Below are 26,059 nucleotides of genomic sequence, written 5' to 3'. Positions count from 1 at the left end.
ATTCGCTCTACTTTTTCTCTGCTACAGCAGGCTTCAGGGAACACTGCATTCAACAAGGTTTGAATCGCAGAAAGAATAAAAACACTGCGTTCAGCTCCATCTGTATTAGACTTAGACTTCTTTATTTGTCATTTTGTATGCACAGGGTGCATACAGAACGAAATTGCGTTACATACAGCTTATGAACGTTGCATTGATATTTCACAATGGCACGAGTTATAGAAAAATACAAAAAGTGCAGCAGTGGTCAAAGTGTGAACAGTGCAGAGGATAAGAGACAGTGTGCAAGTTGCAGTGGTTCAGTGCAAAAATGGCATTTGCCATTGCAGGAAAAAGGCAGTCTGACTTTGTCCTGTGAGCGCAGACTTCTCAAGAGGTGTTCTGGTTGCTACTTTAATGCTTTACTGTCTAGCCTTACGCAGCCGAGGTGGCTACCGGCAAGACAGAAAGTTGAAAAAGGACGCTGCTTCTTTTAAAACCTCCACTGGAAGTGTGTGTCTTCAGAGGGGAGTAGAACATCAATGACACATTGTTTTTGTTGTGTGTTATGTCTAGGACACTTGCAGAAAAATGTGCATGAGAATGACCAAAATCTAATTGAAATACTGTTGGTGGCTGCAAAAAGAACAAAAAACAAAAAAACAACCTAGCTTAAGACTGAGATAGCAACATATGGTTAATGGCTGGTCACCATAGAAAATATCTTAAAAATGGAAGACTCAATTATTAGCCAAGATGAAAGAAGAAATATTCACACAAGACTGGGAAAAACAGATGTATAAAACAAAAAAAGTGCTAAAGTCAAGTCAAAAAGATGAAAAATTAACTCCCACAGGCTGTGCTGTTTGTCCATTTCAATTCCACATTATTTTCAATTGTTGTACACCTGTTTTATTTATTTTTGTTTGTTATCATTTTAACTATCTGGTTTGTGATCCACACTCAATCCCACTAAATTGCAATATTTGGCAATAAAGAGCAAAAAAAAGAAAAAAAATGTGAAATATGTTCATATTCACCAAAATACCCAGCAAAATGTTCCCTTATGTGCACCGTTGCTTTAAGCTAAAAAGCATTACATTATAGATTTTTCTAATCTATCTGGAATAGAAAATAAACATTCTTTTCTTATCTGTATTTGATAAGGTACTCTGGATAAATCTGCTGTTTTTCAAAGATCACAAATATGCTGGGGTTGCTAACAGAGTCAACGCAGCTGTCGTAGAAGGCTTTGCTTCCTGGTTTGGTTGGTGGTCGAACATAGCTGCTCCTTCCCTTTGTGTATTCACCAACCAGCACTCGAGCAACAAACATGATCTTATTCAGACTTCTTCCCACTCTGGAATATTTGTCTGAGTAGGATGCATCTCTGGCAAAATAGCTCCCTAGAAATAAATACATTTGTCACAAAAAATTTATGATACAACCATTCCCATTCTTTAAATGCTGCTGTCTTAAACACAGATTAGATTAAACCAATTGTTAATTCATTATATCAACAGTCCATTTGATTATACCTTTGCCATAGGCTGTTCCATGAACGCCACACATCCTCCAGTCAAAGTTTTGATCACAGATGGCATCAACCAAGTGATCTTCGGTTCCATGGAATAAAAACTTTTCATCCACATTTTTCCCACCATTCCTCTTCTGCATCTGGTCCTTCTGCCTGAATTGACGGAGTTAAACTTAAATCCGTCGCATAAAACATACAAACTAAGAGATAAATATAACAGAAATTTACACCAAATTAAACTGTGTTACCATTGAAAGACTTTCCACAAAGACGGGTTCTGGATCCTCTGGATGCTTTCAATTCTACTAAACTGCATGGTGCGTCTGAAATTCTCTTCAACCTTATAATGTGGATCAGGACTTGAGAGAAGCACGAGCTGCAACATTAGAGGAGAAATGCCAGGCAGGGATATTTATGTGATTAGTTATGTAACAAAACAAATTAAAGAAAAATCCATCAAGCGGGAATAAAACAAATGCTGTACCTTATATCCAATATCAGGCAGGGCTTTCTTGCACCAGTGGGATGGAATATGTTCAACTGTGGAGGAGCTGGAAAGTAGTACTGATCCACTATATATGATATTAGGAAAATAAAACATTAATAAAAATAAAAATATCATCAAAATAATTTCATGAAACAGGAATTTGTGATGTATAAAACAAAATACCTCTTGAGGTCCTTCACATCCTTAGCTGACAGAAAGCGAGGCCTCCTTCGGATCTCTCTCTTGGTTTGGTACTTTATATTCTTCTGATACATCTGGCTTCCTTCTGCACTTTTAAAATGAAGAATATATTGATGTTTGCCTGCCTGGAAAGGGACCTCTGCATCTTTTTCTGCCAGGTACATTTTCTCCAGTGTTTCAGAAGACACTGTGGTGCCTCCCCCACCCTGAAAACAGCACAAGCAAAGAATATGTCACAATTCATTTTCTAATATGAAAATAAAATGTTTTTTACATTTTACATTATTCTGATTTTTTTATATTGTAGCCTATATATAAGTTTTTATATTATGTATAATTAATGCACTGTTCTCTAGAGGTGTGGGGAAAAATCAGTTTGGTGATAAAAAGCCATTTTTGGCTGTCCAATATAACAGCGATCTTTCTGCTCCTGATAAAAAAATAAAAAAAACATTTTTCCATAATGGGGAAAATGTGCTGCTGCACCACCACTCTGGCAGACGGCAACTTACACAAACCACAAACAACATGGCTGCCAAAAATAACTAAAGGATCAGTGTCTACTGATCAACATTTACAGTGCTTGCTATTTTATCTACATTTAATTTTGATATTAGTTGGGTAGAGCATCGCAATATATTGTGATATTGCAATATCTCGATAGTCTCGTATCATGACCTAAGTATTGTGATGCGTATCTTATCGCAACACCCTTGCCAATACTCACTAATACTGTTCTCCCATACTGTAGTCATGCTGTCAGTTTTGTGCAATAATGCTGTTTTATTTCAAATAATCTCCACCACGGGTATGACAGTAGTATGCAAAATATTTGCAATGGAACAATCTAATTTTAGGTAAGAAAAATGAAAAAGGTGATTAATATGGTGTAATAACTGCATTAAGCCATTGACTCACTGACATTGTTTGTATAATTTTAATGTAATGCTTCTCAAAGACCACAGTTTCTTTTAGTGCTTTCATCTTTAGGATGGCAGGATCTTTCAGTGTGACATTCAGCCGATATGCTGTTTGAGGTTTAAATCTGGAAGCTGCACTGCTACGTCTAAAACCTTTCTACTCTTGAGAACACCCAAACTGTAAACCAAATACTACATACTCCCAAATTAGCTCCAACTGAATATTTTTGAGTTGCATTAAAAGCCTTAATCTATGTCCTACAGACGGGGCAGAGCTAAAGGCTTGTTTGTAAGCTAGGCATTCTATGAACTTGGCTTGCTCACTCCAGTTCTGGTTCTAAAGAATTGGCTTAAATAAAACTAATATACTGTAAGATCTCCTGGCAGGAAACATCTGACCAAAATCATGAAATTTAACTGGCAGCCCAACCAAATACTTTACAAATTAAAACTTATAAATGTGAACATAAATCTATCTCTTTGGATATTTTTAGAAATAACTTTTGTAATCCTAACTTACATCTGGTTTTGACTGTATAAATGCACAATGCAAAGCTAAACCGATGGGGTAAAATAACTGTATATAAATACTGTATGCATAAATGTTTGTAAACAAAGTCATTAAACACGAAAAGGTTTAATATTTGTATTTCTAGCTCATAGATACTTGTGGCATCAGGTACTTCATCACTGAGAAAACAAGATTGGAAGTTTGCAATACAAGTTACATCTCTTCAAACACACAAGTTTAAATTACAAATTTATAAACTTGTATTCTTACATTTGAAACATCTGGTGTCGCCTTAATATATGACCTGACAACAAGGAATAAATATAAATTTTAGACATATTTATTGACAAATTTATAGATTTAGACCTGTATATTTTTTAATTGGCAGTTCTTTCCCCATGTAAACTAGTCTGAGAGAAGACTTTCATTGCTAATTATTGTTTGAGTAAAACTGGAACTTTTAAGTCATGTGTTCAAACCCTTTAACCTCATTACGAAATGTACTCTTACCATACAAATAAGGCTCTCTTCTTAATTCATCAGATCTACAGTAGACGTAAGTAGTAAATGCTAGAAATTGACCACTTGAGCCGTTTCTTTCAAAGTCAAACCCAAAATAAACTACCGTATTCTGACTCCTCCAGCAATTCTGTCTGCAATGATTCATAAAGAAAACCACTGCAATAAACCAGCTGAATACTCTTGTACAAACAGCATTACCTTAAAGGTATTGTGGAGGATTTTTGCAAGTTTTTTTAAAAGCCCCTCCCTCTCTACTTAAAAAAATGAGCATGCGAGAGCATGCATGAGCCCATTTCTCCTCGTGCACACTCTGTTTAAAAGTTGCTGTTTTTATAACTCACACAAGCTTACTGTGCCCAAATGTCCGCCCTAACCCCTAAATCACTATATAGAGTGGGGAGTATATAGTGGACTTTTTGCTCTGTTGGGCACGTAACTTCTCCTTCACTTTGCGGCGCCTGCGCCATCTTTGTGATTAGGGACGCTCTGACAGCAAATCCCATAATGCTTTGTGAGGAGAGCTTTCCGGGCAAAGCATTCTAGGATATATCTGACTCTTCTGAGGTCTTTGTTTTTTTCCTCATACACTTCGTAGACACTTTTCTCTTATGACTCCCGGCCATTTTCTTTGACAATGGCCGAGGGTCATAAGAAAAAGTGGGCTTCAATGACTGTCTGAAACTGTAGCTCACCAAAGGTATATGCCTGAAAGTATGCATGCGAAGAAAAATATAGTTAACAGGACGAGCATGTAGGACGGCCTTACGTAAACATATCACCAGAATGATTGACAATTAGGAAGACCACTTATTTAGATGATCCACCCGAAAATAAAAGATCGTCCTCTATACCTTAAAACCCCTGTCAGAAGTAAAGCAGCAGAAGAAATAAGAGTTATTAATGATAATTTCTGGAATAATTAGGCCAAAAAAAGTAGAACAATCAATTCTTTATCACCTTTCCATACTCGATCCACGATCCATCGTCTTCCTTCCAGTACCAGATCCACTGAGTTGTGAGAATAAAGTGTGGTGGATGTAAGACAGAAGACGCAGTGGACAGGCGGCGGACCGGAGAGCCGTGATAGGTCATTGATTTAAAGTCAACATACTCTTGATTTATAGATGCAGCTCTGAAAGAAAATTAGATTACCTTTATGCTATTAATATGTCTTCACACACCAGGCTTCACAACTTTGTGGAAAACTGTCCACAATACATTTTATTTGACTGCGTCAGAGTAAAATAAGGTAAATACGTTCATTCATACATTTTTCGTTGACGCCTTTACTAGGTTTGACTATATTAACAGTTAACATTTGCCTTCTTATTTACCTGAGATTCAGAGTCATAGCAAATAACCCAGAGAGGAGAGGATCCATGCAGCTAGTGTTCAATGATGGGTCAGAATATGCCTTTTCAATTTCTTCCATATCAGGCAAGTCTTTCCAAGTTACACCATCTGTGTCTAAGACCTCCCATTTGTAAGGTAGGTTCCAATGGACACGCACACAGTTCTCTGTGATGGAAAACCAAGAGCATTAACATTGCTTATAGATGAACTTTACCTTAGATGTAAGAGCTCAGCTCTACCAGCAGCAGGTACCTTTAAAGCTGCAGGTTGTGCGAATATTGAAGAGACAGATTTCATGCCTATCGACATCGCTGTTTGGTTTGGAGAGGGGTCCAGAGCTGATTTTCAAAGGCTGCTGGGAAGGCGGCTGACGAATAGATGTCACCGCTGGAAACACTGATTGAAATGCAAGGATGTATGTCACATATTCTCTGACGGTAAAAAAGTGAACATAAACAAAGTGTAGTTACCTGGAACAACAGCTTGACTCTCTTGTTTTGCAGTGATGATGAATTTATTCCTGTAGATCTTGTAGAGGCTTTGGATATTCCCCGGACTGAATCCTTTGAAAAGCTTAATGCCTTCTTCATCAATTCTGTGGCTTCTCTTGCATCCAGAGCCAAACTTGCAATCCTCCTGGAGGAAATGCTGGCAGACATGAAGCTTTCTGCAGGAGGTGGGGTATTTGCAGGAGCCAAACAGACCATCACCCTTATTGTAATGAGGACAAACCTATAGAAGATAATTGAATAGAATGAATAGAACATTTTAAAGCGCAGTGAGAAATAATCTTTATTTATATTTTAGTCAGCGATTCCCACCTCAGGAAGCAGAAAAGGGTCATTCTGCAATAAAAGCTGCGAGAGTTGTTTCTCTGTCAAATCCTGAAGACCATATCTCTTTAAAATCTCCGCGTTGTGTGAGGAAGCCAGACTGTGCGGATTTTTACACTTTGGTCTAAAATGACAACAGTGTACAACATAAAATTAGCACACTGAAATAAATGTAGCTTCATAGATAGGCTCTTAATGTTTAAAAATCTATAAATTGTCCCTTAATGCTGTTGTTTCTTGGTTTTAATTATTCTGATGTATCTTAAATTGAATTTGAAGCTAGTTAGAAACAGCCTGTAGTTACTATGGTTAAATAACAAGGGAAAATTGGTCAAGATCTGATTGGTCAAGATACATGGCTGAATAATGCTAAATACTGCCATCTGCTGCCTTTTTTGGGGTAAAACAAATTTGTTGTTAAAGCTGAAAAAATCTTTTTTGAATAGAGAAACTTGGAAACTCTGAATACAGGAAATTTACAGAACATATTGCAAATTTAAGCATTTTAACTTTAAGAGGTTCCTGGATGCAATAAAAAGATATTGATTCTAATAAAAAGAAACATGTACTATGTGTTTTTCTTTTATTTAGGAAGAATGGTTTTGCTACCTAGACATTTCAGATAGATCAAGCTGAGACTGAAGATCAATAGTTGCACAACTGAATAAATAATAAAGGTCGTTGAATAAATAATCACAAATGTTCTAATTCAAACTCACTTTAAGAATACATAGGCCTATATTGAATAACTACAGCTAATGGTTTTCTTAAATAAGTAAATACGTAAAAAACTATTAAGGATAGACGAAAATTATTTCTGTTTATTCAGGTAGACCAGTTATTATCAACCTGTAATTTCATGTTTTCTGTCAGTTTTACTCAGGTTTGGTCAGTAATACTGAGGAAGTTGTTAGAGTTTGCTGGACGACCCAGTGACAGCTTATATGCAGCCCCGTAACCAGCATTGAAAACACCGAGGTCATGTACTCTGTATTTTCCCTTTTTTTTTTAAATGATTAATATTATTTTATTTTTAATTCAGAGAAATGTCAGACTATATGATGAAAATTGTTCTGACTTTGATTAGTGTAAAGATAAGCATGCATTCTCATTTGTTAAAAAATAAAATAAAGTCCACAATCACCTTATAACATCACGTTATTTTAAGACTGAGCGGATCCGACGTTGCATTCTATCATATTACGCAGCTCCTTCGCCAAAGTCAGCCACCCACGCCCTGAACACCACAAGATAGAACAGGCTAGCAATTCTTAGTGGTGGAATCTGGAAATGGAGGCAAGATGAAGAAATCTACGCTGAAACAAAGTAAACTGAGCTTTAGAAAGCCAACAGGTCAGGGGAAAAAGAGGGAGGTGAGTTCATTTCACCAGTGAATATAGATGTTGGAGATCGGCCTGTTTTCAAGTGTAGTCCTGTTTCTCTGAGTTGGACTGGCAAGATGTGCTCTCGTCATCCTCTGACATGGGAGCTGGCTGGGCGCTCGTCTGCCCGGCTGTGTGTTTCCTGGACGGGGCTGCCTTTTTACAGCTGCTTTTTATATCTCTGCTTCTGTCTCCTTGAACCCAAGTCGGCCTTGGCAGATGGCCGCTCACACTGAGCCTGGTTCTACTAGGCGTTTCTTCCTGTTAAAAGGGAGTTTTTCCTCTCCACTGTCGCTACAAGCATGCTTAGTATGAGGGATTGCATTTGAGTCAATGAGTCGGTGCAATCAACTGGTTTTCCTTAGAGAGAAAACTTTGAATCAATTTGACTGTATGATCTGGTGAACTATAAAGTGCCTTGAGATGACATGTGTTGTGAATTGGCTCTATACAAATAAACTGAATTGAAAATATCATTCAAAGCACGGCTAGGAATAGGATGCTCATCACGTCAGCAAGCATTTCAAGTAACTGTCACTTGGATTTTATTTTACAGTCGGAGCCTACTTAAAAATATTGATGCAAACAGAGCAAAATATTAGAATGAAATAGTTCTACATTTTTCTTGAGGTAGCCTAGTTGTGTTGCTCTTGTTGCATTATGAAGAATACAGATTTCTGCTAAAGCTATTTTAAAGCTTTCAATGCACATGAGACAAAATTATATAATATATAAATTATATATAATAAAAATTATATATAATATATAAAATATTTAACTCTCTTTATTCACGTTTCCAAAATATATTTTAAAAAGTCATCATATTAGGATGTTTTTTTTTTTTTTTTTTGTCAAGTAAGATTTATCGCAATATTTGACCTCGATGTTTCAAAAATCCTGGTTACGGCCCTGCTTATGCAAAAACCTCCATTGAGATGTGCAGTAGTCTTAATTTCCATAAAGTCTATAAAACCTGTGAATAAGAGTTTATATCGCACCGAATTCCGAAGTAACTTCTTGCAAAGCTGAACTAGATAGAATAGATAGAAACTCACCCGAAAGTGCAACCTCCGCAGACAAAATACCTGCACAGGTGTAAACTATCACACTGGGTGCATTCCCCAACTTTTCTCTGGCAAAGTCTCAGACTGGTTTTAGCGACTATCAGACTGTCAGGCCCGATGTCATGCCCCGGGCATCTTTGTTTGTTAGTCCGAATCGCAATTTTACCGTCATCGATAAGGACGGAGCGCAGGTTCGCCACTTTAACACCAAAACTGCTCCGTGCGAGTTCCGCATTCAGCTGCCTTAAATCTAAACAACCGTCATTATCACACAAAATCTTAAAAATTAAATTGGAGATAGTCGAAGCCATCCCGACAAGAGTGTTATCAAACAATCACCACCGGACCGAGAGAAGGGAAGGGCAATTTGCACTGAACTGAAACCAAAACGGATAAGTTTCGGTTTATATGGAAATTAAAGGGCAATGTGTCACTGGTTATATTCATTCCTCGAACTAAACAGCTATCAGCACAATGCATGTAAATTAACATAGCTTTGTGTGTAAGTTAAGTTATTTTAATTTTGCATATCATTCTTAATTTTGTTGATGAAACGATTAACCATCAAAATTTTGGGAATGAGAATGTTTACTTGATGCAAGTGAAGGCAACACGTGTCCTTAGCAACCACTGCTTACATTTCCTCCCTTTTAGCAACCATGGAGGACGAGCTATTGATAGAAGCAAAAGAAGAATATCTCATTAATAAACAGAAACAACTTCTTCGCGACCAAATAAAGGAACTCAGGTAACAATCTAAAACAGTGTGATGATTTTGGCAACTTAAAATATGTGTTAATTAACTATATTTTTGCCCAATTGATTACATTTGTTATTTCTAATGAAGCAGTTTTCATGCGTAGATAGATGCTAAGCCCATTTACTATAAACATGTTTAAAAAAACATAATAAATACATAATCACATTACACATACACCTTACATAGACAAACATCGGTTTACCATGTAGGCCTACTAACATTTCCTGTTTAATGTTCTTGCTTTTGTTAGATTATTTGTCAACATAATGCCATCCTAGATTTTCCTATACCATCTATAATGACAATAAAGATCTTTAATTTTTCTTTCATAGGTGTTCTAATGAGGCCCTTCGGACAGAAAATGTCATGTTTGAAAACTTTATTAGTCGTTTGAAACCTCAGGACTTAGTGTCTAAGACTGGAGGAGACAGTCCACAATCTACAGGAGACTCAAAATTATACAGCGGGGTAAGAAGGGGTTATCCACGTTATCCATTTAGAAAAAAACAAAACAAATACATTGTTAAAGGAAGAACCAGTAACATTAGAGCAATAAGTAGTGCCACATCATAATAAAGACAGATCCACAGAGGATGTTAGTTTACCGACCGGACTGACAAACCAGATCCAGATAAACTGCTGTTTTTGATATAGAGCTAAATACCACAATGAATCTCCTCTAATGGAGCATATAAAACAGTCACATTGTGGATTACTAGATGTTTTCTGTTACTGTAATCTGGTATGACTGCAAATAACAACAAAAACCCACAATATTAGAGTATCAACCAGCTGTATTTTTCACAGGTTATCATCATTAGGTTTCTGATTGCTTTATGTTCACTAATGTAATCCTATTTATAATTTTTTATCTGAATTACTTAAAAACAACTAGGACCGGGGGGTTGTGATAGTATGTAATCAACCTGTTGCATTGTCATAAAGTTTAAAGACAAATTACTCTGATGTGATAAACCCACCTGCTTTGGTTTATCCCCTTAGGAAATTGAAAGGGGACAGAGGCCGTTGGCAAATTTATCTGAGGTTCCCCAGCTGCTCACCTTGGAGCAAAAACTTTATGTGGCACAGAGAGAAGTAACCGAGACCCAGCAAGATATGGAGAAACTAAAAACGAAATATGAGAGAATTCTAGAAAACTACAAGGTTACTACTAACGTTTTAAAACACTCATTTAGACACTTGTGGGACATTTATTAGACAATCTGCTTTGTTTTCCAGTCCTCCTTAAAAGAATCTGAACTGCGTTTAAATGATATCAAGAAGGTGAAAAATGATTTTGAAATCAGATTTTTTAAACCTACCAAGGACAGCCATCTGGAGATGCCTGAGAATATACTCAAGCACATTGAAGACAAATCAAAGGTAAAAACTGGTGTCAGTCAAATATCAGCACATGCTTAAAAAAATATTTGAACATGTTCTGTACACTTATTTTATTTATCCAACAAACACATACTGTTTTTAGCTAAAGTATATGTTCATTTGCTCTTTTATTCATTATATTCTTCCAAATTCTGTAATGAACCAAAAAAAGGTCACCCAGTTGGAAAAGTTTTATCAGAAGAATCGAGCACTAAAGGTGCAAGAGATGAAGCTCCTGCAGCAGCTCCAAGAGAAAAAAGAGACAAGTGCTCCTGAATATGGGGTAGGTGGAATGAGAATGGAAAATGTTTTTATTTCTTTTTCCTTCTTCCTGTTATCTTTCCTTATTTGATTCATTTCCCTCTTGTTCCATTTATTTGTTCTTGTTCACCTGTTTCTTCTTTGTATGCTCTCCGTACTTCCTCCTTCTTTCCTACCTATGATTTCCTTCCTTCCTTCCTACCTGTAATTTCCTTCCTTCCTTCCTTCCTTCCTTCCTTCCTTCCTTCCTTCCTTCCTTCCTTCCTTCCTTCCTTCCTTCCTTCCTTCCTTCCTTCCTTCCTTCCTTCCTTCCTTCCTTCCTTCCTTCCTTCCTTCCTTCCTTCGACACAAAAATGTTTATATTTCAAACTCAGTGGAGAAAACTCAGAACTCTGGACAACAGAGTCTGGAAAAGCGCTGTTGCAAACCATATAACCTTTTGATACATATGTCATATATCAAAAGTTAATAAATTCAATGATTGGTTGATTTAACTATTCTAATTTTGCTTTTTGGAAAATAAATGTCGGTCTTTTTTTAAAAAGGTATTTGTTAAAGAATTCAGTGAACTCCAAATGGACATAAACCTTAATGAACTTCAAGATAACAGTTCAAAGGTTCAGCGTCTTTTAAGTTCACACAAGGTAAAAAAAGAAATGAAGAAGTTTAACATTTTAACAGAAAAGTTTGTCTCCAGTGGGTCTAATCTGTATCTCTTTCTGTATTTGGAAACAGGAGAAGCTCCACTGTTTAACACTGGAATCCTCAAAACTGACCAATGACATCACTAAAGGAAAGGAAAGGCTCGCAAAGCTTGAGGAAGAGATACAGCATGCCGAGAAGGTTTTTTAAGAATAAACAAACTTTAATAACAGAAATAGTAAATCCATATTATGTAATAATCAATAAATTTGAATACATTTTTCTTGAGGTTAAGGCTTTTTTATCTAATTCAATAACAATCTGAGCAAAATTCCTATATTCAAAATGTTTTTTTTTGGTCTCATGTAAATTTCTAAATGTCAGCTGTAAGAAGAAATAGTCCTAATTAGCAGAAATAAATTGTGTAAAACACCAGTCTGTGTGTGATTAATATATTTGATGTGTTTCACTTTTTGAAATAAGCTACAGAAATAAATATATATTTTGATTTAGTGAATATGACTTCAAAGTGTAAAATTGATTGATTTTCTCTTGTCTTGTTGTTGTTCCTTAAAGTACAACCCAGACAAACACATCTTTTTATATTTTTTTTACTTCTGAAATGATAAAATTATTTTTTGTTAATTGGGAAAATTAGAAAAAGTCATTTTAAACCTGTTTTATCTTTTAGGAGCGTTTAAAAGCAGAGGGCGTAAACCAACTCCTGTGCAAAGAGCTCAGAGATTATCAATGTCCTCAAATCACCGAGTATGTTTATGCCAAGGAAAAACACAAGAAGCTGCAGCAGAGCGTTCACCTCTGGGAGAGAAAAGTTGGAATTGCTGAGGTACATGAATAATTTTACCCAACCCGACTTTTTTATGCCTTCAGTAATGACTTGCTGGATTCTGTCCCATATGTAATGACATAAAGATGGGGTTATTCTCAGTAACCAAACTCTGAGTTGTCTTGTTGGGAAAAAAACTGCTGCGGGATTGTATTCATAACAACAATGTCTCTGTTTTTACTAGATGGCCTTGAGGACTCACAATAGAGAATGGAGAAAACAGAGAGACGCTCCTACAAACTGCACCGAGGCTGGAAGTCAGCAACAGATCTCAGTAAAGCTCCCTTACATAGGAAAATAGTGTTGAAGTTAAAGTGAAGGAGACTATAGATAACAATGACTTGTCATTATGAATAACGAAATTGTAATTCTCTTGCAAAAGTTCATCTTATTACCTGGGAAAATTAAGACTATTTTAAGATTTGAAAGCCAAACATTCATCTGATGTAGTCATCTCACCTAGTAGATAAACATGTATGCCATTTATTTGATTCAGAACATATTATCTCTAAATGCTTTTACATTAATAAAGTGAAACAAGAGATCCTTTAAACTTCTGGAAACACCGGTCTAAGTGTCTGAAAGGTGGTGAAATAAATGCATTTTTATTAGATGTTTTGCCTACACAAATGCTAACTCCTCAACGCCATGTCATTTATGCTAGAATGATTTCATTTGGGAGTATCTGTCACACATCTGGCTATTAAGGAGAAGTAGCAGGAAGAAAACAGTTGCTCAAATATTTTATTATTTCAGTTTAAAAGCTATACAAATGGTAAGACTGAGTGGTTCTTCCATGAACTTAGGGCAGTTAAAGTGCAGATCTTTTCGGAAACAAACATATATAAGCCGCTGATATCCATTGAACTATCTCCCACCAAACCTGTAGGGGGAGCTCTACATATAGCCCCTGGAGGAGGGACAAAGGAGAATGCTAGCTATCTTGTTTGCTCGCAGCAGTAAGAGCTTCTATTAAAGATGGGGCTTCCTCTGCTCTTTATTTCAGTTCTACAGGAGTTGAACCCAGTCTCTTAATTGGTTTCGGCAACTTTAATGCGGCAAATAAATGTCAAAATATGTGAATTTGGGACATTTGTTCTCCGTTGTGCTGCTAGCATGCTCTTGTGCTAAATGAATAATGGCCCCTTATTCTTTAATTTCCAACTTTGACTTCCCCTATACTAGTTAGGAAAAATCCACAGAAAACCTGCCCCTTCTTATAAGCTGCATGGTTCAAAGCGGGGGAAAAAAGTATCGGCATATAGTCCGGCTAATACGGTAAATCTAATTTAAAAAACCTGTTACTGATCCTTAGGATTCTTTTTTTTTAAGACATTCTTAAAATGATCAAAAGTACTTTTTCAATGAAGAATGACAAAAGAGAAATCAGTCTCTTTTTGCTCAAAGGTTGTAGACAAATACTAAAAGCTTTGCTGCTTCTATGAGGAGTAGATTCAAGGGAGCTAAGCACAAGTACAAGCCACACTTTTCAGAATTTTTTTCTTTAGATTCCTTATCCTTCTGCTTTACAACTGGCTATCAGTAAAGATTTCAATAAAATACATTCAGTTTTAGTTGTAACAAACTGTGAAATAAGTTAGAGATACAATAAGCAATTATTCTTTCTTTGATAAATATTTTAAACTTAAAGGCAATTTAATTTGTGTTTACATATAGATCAGTGTGTATGAAATAAAAGGTAAATAATACTGTTCAATCTTTTTGTTAAATGTTAGCAAATATTTTAACTTAATTTAGAGAATTTGGCTATTTAAGTTGCTTTATGTTTGTTTCTTAACTGTCCAAAAACTCCCAAACTATGTCCTGTAAATAAAAACATTTAAAAATAAAGTATCAGCGAATAAAAAAATCCATCTCAGATTCCACAAACTATTTCCTTTATTAAAATAAAAAAAAGAAAAAAAAAATCCTCCATGGAAAGAACTTTAGATGTTGTGATGTTACATGCCATATTTACAGTATATACATAAAAGTGCAAGGTCACAATCTTTAAGATGGTTAATATTATTTCTAACATTTAACTGTTTGGGAAATGTGACTTACTCTTGAAACATTCCTACCTGCTACACACGTTATTGAAAAACTGCAGCATCTCATTTAAAACGCGACAAGAAAGAATGAAATTCCACTTAAACATTTTCAAAGGCACTTTTACAAGTACATACTAATGATGCACAGAACAGACTAGTTTAAAGTCTACAGACAGCTTAAGGGAGTCCTACCATCCTCCCCGTTACTGGTGACCAGAAAAAAACACACCTTTGCTCCCTGCTGCCTATGTTTTCTATTACATAGGCTACAAGTGATTTTAACCCTCCTGAAGAAAATAATAATAAAATATAAAAAAATATAATTATTCAGAAAATAACTTGATTCATGCACATATTTTTAATCAATTCAACGATTGTGTAAACCTGCTATTAGAGACCGTTGCCTATTATTGCAAACCCATTTTGTTCTTTGTTTAGTAACAAAAGGACGTGCACCCAGATGTTGTTTCTATATTGCAGAGGCAAAAAAAAAAAAAAAAAAAGACAAGTACAGAGCTCCTGGAGTCTGGCACAAACACATTTCTGAAGCTATTGCATCTTGAAATTATAGTTCAGGAGCAGAGCAATGTACAGTCTTTTATTATCTTATTTTTTTCATGTTATTTAGTTTGTCAGCTTCATAAACCCACACAGGAGCAATAATAACCAGTTCAAGAGGAATAACTACAAACAAACAAAATAAAAAAACAAACCCATAAGTGACATAATCACCTGAACAGAACACAGACTGTAAGGCTCAAAGCAAACTGCTATATTCAGACAGAAGCAGAATGAGGGGAGTGGCTATATGCTAAGGCTAACAGTCATAGGGTCCATGGCTACCGGCAGCACTCTTAGAGTCCATGCACATCAGTGAATATGGAGATTCAACATCCATGCTTTAACTTATACACTCATGTCTTTGGGTAGATAAAGCCAAGGCATACAGGAGGCTATGACATGTGGCCCGCATTATGTGATCAAATGTTCACACTCATGGCTGACACATATACTAAGGCATACATACAGTCTTGGGTGTATATGCAAGAAGTGAAGCATTCAGGTTCACGACAAATTAGTGGTTTTATCCAGTTCTGCTATCTTCTTGTTATTATAGAATAAAGTTTAAAATGATCTTAGTGAGGCCAAAAAGGAGGCAGTTTCTCTACTGCTTTCTAGGACATTATACACCTTAAAGAATAAAACGAAAAGAAAGAAAAAAAAAAAGCTGAATGAAGCTGCAGTTTACATGCAACAGAAAGGAAAGGAAAATATTTCAGTACTTTGGGTTTATTAACAGAGTACTGTTAATAGATACGTTCTTTTAGGCTCCTTTGATAAAGTTTCATGTCCAGCACAGTTTGAAAAGATAAGATCAATTACATCTCAGGTGTAGAAGCATGACATCGTTATGGGCACTCCCAGATATGGAGAACTATTCCTCCTGTTTTTACCACTGTGGCTGCTCCAGTTCTCCTGCACTCGCTTGATTTTTTTAGTATTATCTGGAAAACCAACCAAATCTAAAATCTGAAGGAAGATGCTGTGATTTGTTGTTCAAAATTCATTTTTAAAAACTATACTATATGGCAGATCATTTTATCAGCTACAACCAAGTCTACATTGTAACTACAACCTATAATTACAAAGGTTACAAAGATCTTTTGGATCTTGTCCTCTGTGTACTAAAAACACAGGAGGAATTTCACAGACCCAAAGAAATGGGTAGAGGGTTTTGCTTCCCATCTTTGTTTTCTTTTTCAGAGCCTACATGGTGCAGGATTTATCTAGAGGGTCCTGAGCAGGTCCAGCAGGAGGCTGCGGGGCCTGATTGGACTTAGGCATGACCATCGGTTTGGGCCTCAGAGCAGGGGGTTTCAGCTGCACCCCCATGCGTGGGGCCACCATGGGTTTGAAGGTGCTCATGGCCTCGCTGGAGGAGCTGGTGCTGCGGCGGATGGGTGGCTCAGTGTTGGCAGTTGACCGCAGCATGATGCCATGGATGGGGCTCAGGGACTCGTTGGAACTCGCCATAGTGGAGCCTCCTCCACCGCCGCCGCCGGCAGTCTGACGCTGCTCCAGAGTGTCCAGCACCACGTCAGGGGCGTGCTTAGCTGAGCTCTGTCGCTCCAGCTCACGCAGCTCATTTAGAGCAGTGTTCATTGTTTCCTCTATGTCCTGCAAAAACAAAAAAGGGTGGAAGAATTATAAGGATTATGGAGGAGAAACAGATAATTAGAAGTTAAAAAGGGAATTTAAATCTATAGACCAACACCTATAAGAGCTGTAAAAAAAAAAAAAAGACTTAAAGATAAGTTAATTTATATGCAAAATATGAAAAATACAAGTTTTAAAGGCCTTATCTAAACTTACAAATCTTAAAATACGAAATAAAACAAGAGTCTGGTCCTGCTGCCATGTTCTACCCATGTTCTCTGCTCTTTCATATTCTTTTTCGCCTTTTCAAATATTTCTCCATATCTATAACAGAAATGAATACTACTAGTGTGAGAAACGAGCCTCAACAAAACTGAGAAAAATTACAAAAAGGAGAAGACATGCTTTCGTTTTGCATGCTTTCTATTTTACATGCATGAAGCAAGAGAAAAAATCACTATTTGCATGCTGACTTTCTACCTCAGAGGAGATACAGAGATGAGCAAAGAAAAAAGCTCATCTGAGCATTCTCACAGTAAGCAGGCAGACAACCTAACACAATCTAAAGCGCTCTTTGTGACCGTGGGAAAGGTTCCTGAGCTTCTATATAACTTCCATTTGTTTATCAACTATTCTTTATGTTCTGTACGCATAAAACAGAAACTGAAAACCTATGCTGATGTTGATATTTTAAGAGCTTTAGATGTTTTTAGACCATTTTGGGTTTAATTATAGAAGTTATGTTGAAAGTGGAAGACTCCCAATGCCAAGCTGCGCTCCCTGCTGTCTGCCTGTGAAGCTAATTTTTTGCGTGTACGGAGCACACCGACACAGTAGCAGCCAGATGAAGCAGAAGACATGGACTGACTATGTTTTTACAGGGCGGGGCAGGGCTTTGATGGTGGAGGGAGCTGCGGTGTGGTCGCCGCTCGTCCCGCGCTGACCTGTGCGATGGTCTCCGGGTCCAAGGGCTTGCCGCCGTGGTGGTGTAAGCCGTCAGTGAAGCCCGTGTACTGGCCTGAAGAGGTGGAGCGGCGGATTGGCGGGCTCTCCATCTTCTTCAGGGATTCATGACGGCTGATGTTGGTTAGGCTGCCGTGACCGGTGCGCCTCCTCCGCTCGGGGCTGTCCATTTGCATGTGGTTGTGGCTTCTCAGCATGTCCCGCTGGCTGTAGTGGCCCAGAACTGGAGAGCCCATCTCGGGTGTCCCACCGTGGCCCTGCTGGGATGGATGAAGCATGCAGTTGCTGGGGCGGGCTGGGGGTCGGCGAGTTGGTGGGTCTGATCTTTTTCTATGCCTGCATGAGTAAACATATGAGACAAAAAAGATACAAATAAATATATTTAATCGTAGGATTTCAGCTGATACAGAATCAGAATTCTTAACATTTAAAAATCTGCTAAAAGCTAATTAAATGCTGCACAGAGGTGAAGAGTTTGAAACAAAACACTTTAGTTTGGGAATAACTGAATGATGCTTTAATTCAATAAATAGATGAATAATGCTATAAATATCCTAATCAGTCTGTAAAATTGTATTAAGTGAGATTCATTTCAGTCCTTGACTCATGTATTGACTCGTGTAACACTACTGTTCTACTGTTTGGAGCTTTTTCCAATTTAAAATGAGAAAAACAAGTTTCATGAAACTTTTTATGGTAAACCTCACTCTCTTTTGAAGAAAAGTCTCAAATGATGATATTCTTCAGCTATAAGTATAGCAAGAAAGGAAAAAACAAAAACTGTTTCATTATAAGTGTGTTAATGATTTATTCTAATTTGCTAAACATACTGCATATGAATATGACTGCTCAACATTGGAGCTTTTTAACTTGCAAAAATTAATTTTTAAACAACTCAAAGTGAAATAGGCTAAATTATTATTATTTTTCAATTTGTATGAAATACCTACTAAGCCTACCAACAAGTCCACCACTTTATTTGTTAAAAAGCAGACATAAAAACTGTACAGAGCTTGTGAATGGCCTGGAAAAAGACTGATTAAATTCCATTGAGATGCAGAGGCACAAATTTTCAAGGCTGTTAATTCTGAAAACCCTAAAATGTGTCTGAAATAAATAAAACCTGTAATGATTGATCAGTAAAACACATCATAGTTAAAGTAAAAGATTCTTTGCCAGATCCTAGAAACACATGATGGCAGTTGTTCCAGCTCAACGCCCTATTAGGATTAGGGGACAATTTTTTTTTCACATAATGTAGCCCCAGACTTTGTTTGGCTATTTATATATTTCTAATACACTGAACTTTTTTTCTATTTAGTCTGATAATCTTTGTCAAATAAAGACTGTCCAATGATCTAGTCTGTGTAAAAAAAAAAAAAAAAAAAAAAAGGAATAATAGAAAAGCTCTTTAATGGGGGATGTTTTCACAACTAACAAACAATAACTACACACTGAAAAACAAGACTTTTTGGAAAATATTACCTGTTTTTATGTAAAAGTACTAAAAATTGCCATGTAAGTGCCTTTACTTCAAAATGACAACTTTTATTGAATTAATTTGTAAACCTATATCCATCAAAAGACTAGTAAATGTAATTCATCTTATCCAGTTGGTATTAACAAAACAATCCAAATAAATTCCCAACTTAACAGATGCAGGTAAGATACATTTTGATATTAGAAGTAAACTTGGTGCTTTTTTCCTTGTCGGATCATGTTTAGGTCAGAAATAGAAAATAATATTTAATTGTTGGCTGCAGTTTGTAGCACTGCTGCCTTGTAGCAAGAAGGTTCCTGGTTTGATGCCCGGTCCAGGGTCTTTCGGCATGGAGTTTGTATGTTCTCCCCGTGTATATGTGGGTTCTCTCCGGGTACTCCGGCTTCATCCCACAGTCCAAGAACATGACTGTTAGGTTAATTGGCTGATCTAAATTCTTCTTGTGTTTTCTTGGCTGTACGTCTCTGTGCCTCTTTGTAAAATTTACTAGCAAAACAGAAATATATCTTATGTTGACAAGAGAAATTTGGTAGTAACATTTAATTGATTTCGTATGTTAAATCAACTTGCCTTAGTTACTAAAACTTTGATTTTATTGATTGGTATGGATGGATGGATGGATGGATGGATGGATGGATGGATGGATGGATGGATGGAAATTTACAAAGAATTTCTATGTGGGAACAGGTACCTAACTTCTTGTAAGTAAACGTTACATGTTTTTTTTCAGTGTAGAAAAAAAAAAAGTAAGTTGAAAAACCTCTATAGATATTCAGTAAGTTATACTAGATATTTGATGACTATGTTGGGTTATATTCCATAAATGTTTGTCTTAAATGTTGTTAATATAGCTTTTAGAAATGTCTTTGTGTTTCAAGTTAGAGAACTCTGATGGTTGGAAATTGTTGTTTTTTCTGGCTTTATTTGATCACATTATAGATATCCAGCTAAACAAGTTTGAATTAATTTCCTCTATGACTCCATTTAGAGCTCCATCTACTGACCTCACTTTTGTAACATTAAAAACTTTATGCGTCAGGTTTAGGTAAACACGCTTACAGATTAATCTCACTTTGTTGTAAACCCCACTGTTCTCTATTAAGGTTCTTTTGCAAAGGAGGCAAAGCAGGTTTGGATGTTATCCAGAGGGACGTCTGGTGTTCATCAGAGCGCTGAAGCATAATCCCTGGAAGTGCAGCTGTGGAAGCTGTACATCTGTCCTCTGTCTGAACCTGGACCAGCTTATTCAAAACAACTCCTATTCTGACACACAATACTTGTACAGAGACGAGAAGCTGGGCATAAACTTTCCTTTATACACCCATTAAAAAAAAAAGAAATGTACAAGGTTGCAACAGTTTTCCCCCCTAAAACATTTGTTACTCTACACAAGGCAGAGATTGCAACACATTCCACCAACTATAGCTCAAGCAAGATAAACCTTTTTAAAACTTGTGATTTAGAAACAGTCAGTTATACCTTTACTCTCCAAATAGAGCTCCTATCATTACCCTTAATATCTTCAACTTAAAGCAGCAGCTTCAAGATCAAAACTATGAGACATTGAAAACTGAAATTATATTTTTAAAAGTTAGCAATATTATTGCAGACTTCAGCAGTTGCTTTTGTATTCTCTGAAAAGGAAACAAATGAAAACATCAGATCGATTTTATCTGGAAACTGATGTATGTATGATCAATAATTTTAATTTGTCCCCCGTGACAAACAAGAAGTGAATTACTCAGCCGCTGATCATTTCTCAAAGACAAATGGCTTTAGATTTAGAGTTCACGTCTGCATAATGAGTGCTGTCTGAGCTATAATCATTAGCAGTAAGAGGCGGCTTCATTACTTTGCTACACAAGAAGCAATAATAAGGATGTCGGCGACGGACCGTGAAGAGCCACGAGAAAGAGTTTATCAACTCAAAGTAGCAGACTGGTTTATATCTTTACAAAAAGTCTTGAGTCAAATTAGGGAAAAGTTTACATCTCCACCTATCATCAATTCTGTGTTACTTCTTTGGCTTTCTGTTTCTTAAAACTTTTTTTCCCCGGGTTTGAATATACCGTAATCTGCGTGGATTATCTTCAATCCAAACAATCTGTGTGGCCCAAGTAACATTTGAAAAATCGTCCCTTCAGCAAATTTGGCAGCATTGATAATGTAAAAATAAACTTCACTCCTGTCAGCACCTTCTCTGCTCTGTTGAACCAATACTGGCTTGCACTGTGACCAGTGACACTAAAGCACCAGCAGTTTGCTGTTTATTATAGACTTTAGCCTTGGTGGTTGGTGCTGAAGATTTAAACCAGTCCCTTTTATCTGAGGGAGACTGTTCAGATGGTTGAAACCAAAACACAGTGGCGTATAACAGACAGAATTGTAACTGACATAGGAGACAAATATTAAAAATAGTAAAGGATTTTCACAAATTGTTTAAAAGTTGCTGTTTGCATCGCTCATACAAGCTTACTTTCCAAAAGATGTGCAATTTTCCACTATGTAGGACTCACCACTGTGTTAGGACGAGACATACCTGGCTGCCAAGAATTACATCCACTTCGCACAATGATGAGAAAACTGAGTGAAATATGAATGAAAAGGGAACTTTAAATAATATTGGTAATGTTTTCATATTTCTCATGCATGTATCCCTTTAAATTGAGTTTTAGTGGACAGATAAATGCAGAGAAAATCCTGCCTGCAGAGAATAACCTCTCCTGTCATAGGAGCATGCATTGCCCTAAACTCTTGCAAATTGATGAGAAAATGGATTGAAATATGAATAAAAAAGGGAACTTTTAAACATATTCCTAATGTTTTGTCAGAAATGTTATAGAATAGTGTTGATAGCAATAGCGGGAAATGCCATCCACTGAGCAGAGAAAATATTCATCGGACACTGACTGTAGCACATTGACTTAAACTTTTCTCCATGCAAGTAAAAATCATATTCATTTGAATTGATCTGTCCAGCAAAACTCTAAATTATAGGGCATCCAAGCATAAGAAATATGAAAACAATAGAAATATTTTTAAAAGTTCCCTTTTTGTTCATATTTCAATCTGCTTTCTCATCATTGTGCGAGAGGGGGGGTAATTCTTGGCAGCCAAGTATTTCTCTGCATAGGGTTAGGTTAAAATGGGGACGAGCACGTAGAACGGACTGAGACTTAGTTTGATGATCCACCCAGAAAAAGAACCCCCACTACACCTTTAAATGCTCCTAATTTCAAGCCCTTTGCAAATGTATGGACTATTATTGAAATCTGGTTTCAAGCCAAAGAAAAATAAAGACCTAAATTAATCTATTTAGGTGACCTCTCCAATTCATGGTTAAAAAACCCACCAATAACCATCTAAGGACCTCTAAGTGCTCCCAAAGAGCGTCTGCCTTTTTCTGTAGCTTCCAACTGAGCATAATGCTTTTGGAGGCAATGAAGACTAACACACCTTACTCTCATTACAGTATCTTTACGTAATCCAAATCATATTTAGCAATACAAATTAATATGAGTTTCATGCTCCATCTTTTTTCTTTGACTGCAGTAAAGATTCTGCAGAGTAAACAAGTGCAGAAACAACTTAGAAACAGCAGGGGGAGCAGTGTAACCTCACAAGTATCCCACCACTGGGACAGAGTGTACACTTATTCTACAAGCAGTCAACAAAGTGACAGCTCACAGGTTGTTTACTATTTCTTTGGGTAATATAGGGATTTAGATCATGAAAACAATCCACATTTTTTTTTTCTGATCTAATCAAAAACATGACAGAACGCTCTGGTCAGTGGTCCATCACAGAAGTGTGCCGTCGGTTAACTATACAAGGACATGGAATTGTCAAAAATTAAGCCAAATAAATTAATTATTCACAGTTAAGTATTTTCCTGTTAAAAGGGAAACAAAGGAGGAAGATGTTGGTGGAAATAGGTGGGTATCACCTGGACCAAAGTGGCAGGAAAGGTGTGACAGGGAAGAAGATTAAGCTCAAAGGATGACTTATTCTGTTATAATGCTTTAACTGCATACCAGCTGCTGTAGGGCTGGGAATATTGGATGCATGAATCATCAACATTTCAACACTGAGGAAGAGGGAGTGAGCATGGCTGAGAATAAAATAGCAGTTGTACATGTATTTAGAAAGAGCAGGAACTAGTCAGACGCTTCAAGGTCACTTAACCCAGCAGTAGAAATGCACCAAACGGGGGAAGAGAGAGAGAAGACTAAATACTGGCATCCGACCAGAAAACACAGCCAAAAAAAGACTTAAGGTGTGATTGGATATGCGTGTGCCATTCGCAGAGAGGGTGATTTGCTGGGTGAATGATTAAAAATGACTTGCAAAGACCCCTTCAGTCTAAAAGGAACTGTCTAGGCAGGGTTGATTAGAACAGAAAAATGGGTCAAGTGGAGTTCACTGTGATTAGGCTTAGAGAAGTCAGGTGAGGATAAACACTGACACAAAGAGGATCAGGTGTTTTCTCTTTGAGCACCTTCAAATCCAAGAAGATAGAAACATTTGTAAACAGACTATTATGTTTGTAGGTTGTTTTATGGGTATTTGACCTAACAAAGGAACACTGTATGGATTCCCACTACAGGATTTCACATAATTCAAAGTGTTGGAATAAAATAAAAGCTTTAGGTGCCTTTGAAATTATCTGGAATGTTTAGATGACTGACACAAGGCATAAGAACCCAACTGATTTGCCTGGAGTAACAAACTCTACGCCCTTTTAGCTAAGATTTTAATGTTTTTTAGTAGCATCCTAACTGCAAGAAGTTGTGCTCTACACACCTGAATCCAAAGACTCCAGAGAAATGTGGCAGGAAAAGCTTAAAATGCCACTAAACTGGAACAAATCTGTATACATTAGAGGTCCCGATTTTCCATCTGATTGGTTAATATGCATATTAAATACTCTTCTTGGTTTCTGACACCCTTTGATGTTAAGAGGTATGACAGTAAATTTATACTACATGCATATTGGAGCTGATTGGAAGGATTGGATTTTTTCATGACCAAGTATTGACTTTCCTAGCCTGGGTGCCATTCCGAACTTAGTCCCGCCCACAACGTTTGAGGTCGGGAAGTTAGGTCTGGCATTGCTTAATAGTAGCGCGAGTATGCTCGCACAATTTCTGGCGGGCCAATCAAATTGTCAGGGCGGGCTTTATACGATGATGGACAGATGATTAACAGTAACGTAATCAACCACGTGACCAAAGCGCGCTTGGGTGAGAACAACAATGGCTGCCGCTGGAGAGTTGAGGTGAGTAGATTCTGCTATTAGGTCTGTTCTAGAAGATATCGACAGCAAACTAATTTTAAAAGAGGAACAGAGAAACGCGATCAAGGCTCATCTTCTTATTCTAGGCGCGCAACTGCACGCTTTGATTTTTGTTGACAACAACTATGTGTTGCTTAACATACGTCACGCACTCCGTTGCTCTTATTGGTTGTAGGTCTATCCAATTGAGTGCAGAGGCATTTTTTTTCCTGGTTCGTTCAAAACACACCCCATAATCACAGCTTAATGGAGCAGTATCAGACTCATATTCTGACTAGAATTGAGTCGGACTACGTCAGGCTATGACTTTCCAACAAAATACTAAAAACAGGTAGACAAAAAAACAGACTTTGATTTAGAGAGAGAAGCTGTTTCTACCAATAGTTAATTTGCTGGATTTTAACATTTGCACTGACATGGTTTTTATTCGTATTTTATTTATTTTATTGTTTTCCCAGACAGTTCATAATCAGCGTACCTGGCGATGTAGGCCTCAGAGACCCTGGCATCGGTGGGTGAGCTGATGTCCTTCCCTGAACATTTATCTTCTCCTGCATGGCCGCTGCTGGCCTCGCTGTCAGCCTTCTGACTCAAGCTGTCAGAGAAGTTGTCATCCCTGAGAAGCAGAGACATTGTGACATTGAGACATGGAAAGAGCAAGAGGAAGTGACAAACAGACCCAAAAAGGAATAGATGAAAAAAAAAATTAAATCAGCAAACTGGCTTCTTTTAAATTTGCAGTTCCTCAATAACAGTGTTTGATATCATTTTTCCTGCGAGTCAGCATCGCTCCGCCGCCTGAGAGTCAGATGAGTCATGATGCTTGGCCTTTCAGTATGCTGGAGATGCTCTGTAACTCTGTCACCTATTCATATCCACAGCACAGCTGGATGGGATTCAGTGAGCCATGAGAGTGGATACTGGGTACAGCTGGTGCTTGTCAGGTAGCCATAATCAGACCTACTGGGCTACACTGCTGCCTCTCGTGATGTGCTTCAATCTTTTATTTGTAACTGCAGAACAAAGGACAAGTAAATAAAGCCTAAAACAGCCCTTAAAATCTTTCTAAGTTTCAGGTGAAATGATGACAATGCTTTCACACATTTTCCAGCTCAGGTTTTACTACACTTTAGGTCAAGTTCTACGGCTCCAATTTCCCCTTGTATTCATTAAGTAAGCAGACACTCCTTCTACAGTGTCCCTGCTGGTGAATTATTGATAAGATTCATGTGGACAGGACTGCAACAGGGCAGAGAAGAGAAGAGGAAGCGGCCAGGACAAATATTAAATGGCCATTTTGTCGGCCAGCCACTAAGTGATTGCAGTCATTCTGCTCCATTCCTAACGAGACGTTGAATCCGGTCCATTAGGCACCCACAGGAAGAGTATATGCTTGTTAGTGCAGTGAG

General features: G+C 37.2%; 3 protein-coding genes across 5 annotated transcripts in view; 1 reads left to right on the top strand and 2 right to left on the bottom strand.

The window, feature by feature from the left end:
• Positions 1-328: 328 nt before the first annotated feature.
• LOC119796786 (protein mono-ADP-ribosyltransferase PARP12-like) lies at positions 329-9,148 on the bottom strand. Its single transcript, XM_038305503.1, has 11 exons — positions 8,781-9,148; positions 6,332-6,467; positions 5,981-6,242; positions 5,763-5,906; positions 5,492-5,675; positions 5,115-5,289; positions 2,187-2,410; positions 2,001-2,088; positions 1,765-1,892; positions 1,518-1,669; positions 329-1,385 (listed from the first exon to the last, which is right to left on the bottom strand). Exons 1-11 carry the CDS (start codon positions 9,098-9,100, stop codon positions 1,129-1,131), a joined length of 2,070 nt encoding a protein of 689 aa, XP_038161431.1. The 5' UTR covers positions 9,101-9,148; the 3' UTR covers positions 329-1,128.
• A 280-nt stretch (positions 9,149-9,428) lies between these two features.
• ccdc113 (coiled-coil domain containing 113) lies at positions 9,429-13,314 on the top strand. Its single transcript, XM_038305583.1, has 9 exons — positions 9,429-9,537; positions 9,882-10,017; positions 10,552-10,713; positions 10,789-10,932; positions 11,105-11,215; positions 11,739-11,837; positions 11,929-12,036; positions 12,527-12,682; positions 12,867-13,314. The coding sequence occupies exons 1-9, from the start codon at positions 9,449-9,451 to the stop codon at positions 12,981-12,983; spliced, it is 1,122 nt and encodes a 373-aa protein (XP_038161511.1). The 5' UTR covers positions 9,429-9,448; the 3' UTR covers positions 12,984-13,314.
• A 1,244-nt stretch (positions 13,315-14,558) lies between these two features.
• Positions 14,559-26,059, bottom strand: part of srgap1a (SLIT-ROBO Rho GTPase activating protein 1a) — a 118,103-nt gene continuing 106,602 nt past the window's right edge. For 2 of the 3 annotated variants that reach the window (XM_038305511.1, XM_038305512.1), the window contains exons 20-22: positions 25,129-25,266; positions 17,835-18,189; positions 14,559-16,911 (exon numbers count right to left, since the gene is read on the bottom strand). In XM_038305511.1, the coding sequence (XP_038161439.1) occupies positions 16,501-16,911; positions 17,835-18,189; positions 25,129-25,266 (904 nt within the window). In that variant the 3' untranslated portion in view covers positions 14,559-16,500. Of the gene's footprint in view, positions 16,912-17,758; positions 18,190-25,128; positions 25,267-26,059 lie in introns of all 3 variants that reach the window. The other variant, XM_038305513.1, reaches the window with a different exon arrangement.

Source organism: Cyprinodon tularosa, unplaced genomic scaffold (assembly GCF_016077235.1).
Source record: "Cyprinodon tularosa strain WSP-4 unplaced genomic scaffold, ASM1607723v1 ctg56, whole genome shotgun sequence".
Classification (NCBI taxonomy): domain Eukaryota; kingdom Metazoa; phylum Chordata; class Actinopteri; order Cyprinodontiformes; family Cyprinodontidae; genus Cyprinodon; species Cyprinodon tularosa.
The sequence above is the reverse complement of the archived record's forward strand: the minus strand, read 5'-3'. Positions and strand labels throughout refer to the sequence as shown.

Bases quoted from the DNA above. Each gene is read 5' to 3' on its own strand.
- LOC119796786 (XM_038305503.1), bottom strand. From the start codon at position 9,100: ATGGCTTCGACTATCTCCAATTTAATTTTTAAGATTTTGTGTGATAAT. The intron at 6,243-6,331 runs GTGGGAATCGCT...TATCTTCTATAG, and splicing joins ACCCTTTTCTGCTTCCTGAG to GTTTGTCCTCATTACAATAA. The intron at 1,893-2,000 runs GTACAGCATTTG...CTAATGTTGCAG, and splicing joins TGCCTGATATTGGATATAAG to CTCGTGCTTCTCTCAAGTCC.
- ccdc113 (XM_038305583.1), top strand. From the start codon at position 9,449: ATGGAGGACGAGCTATTGATAGAAGCAAAAGAAGAATATCTCATTAAT. The intron at 10,933-11,104 runs GTAAAAACTGGT...AACCAAAAAAAG, and splicing joins ACATTGAAGACAAATCAAAG to GTCACCCAGTTGGAAAAGTT. The intron at 11,838-11,928 runs GTAAAAAAAGAA...ATTTGGAAACAG, and splicing joins GTCTTTTAAGTTCACACAAG to GAGAAGCTCCACTGTTTAAC.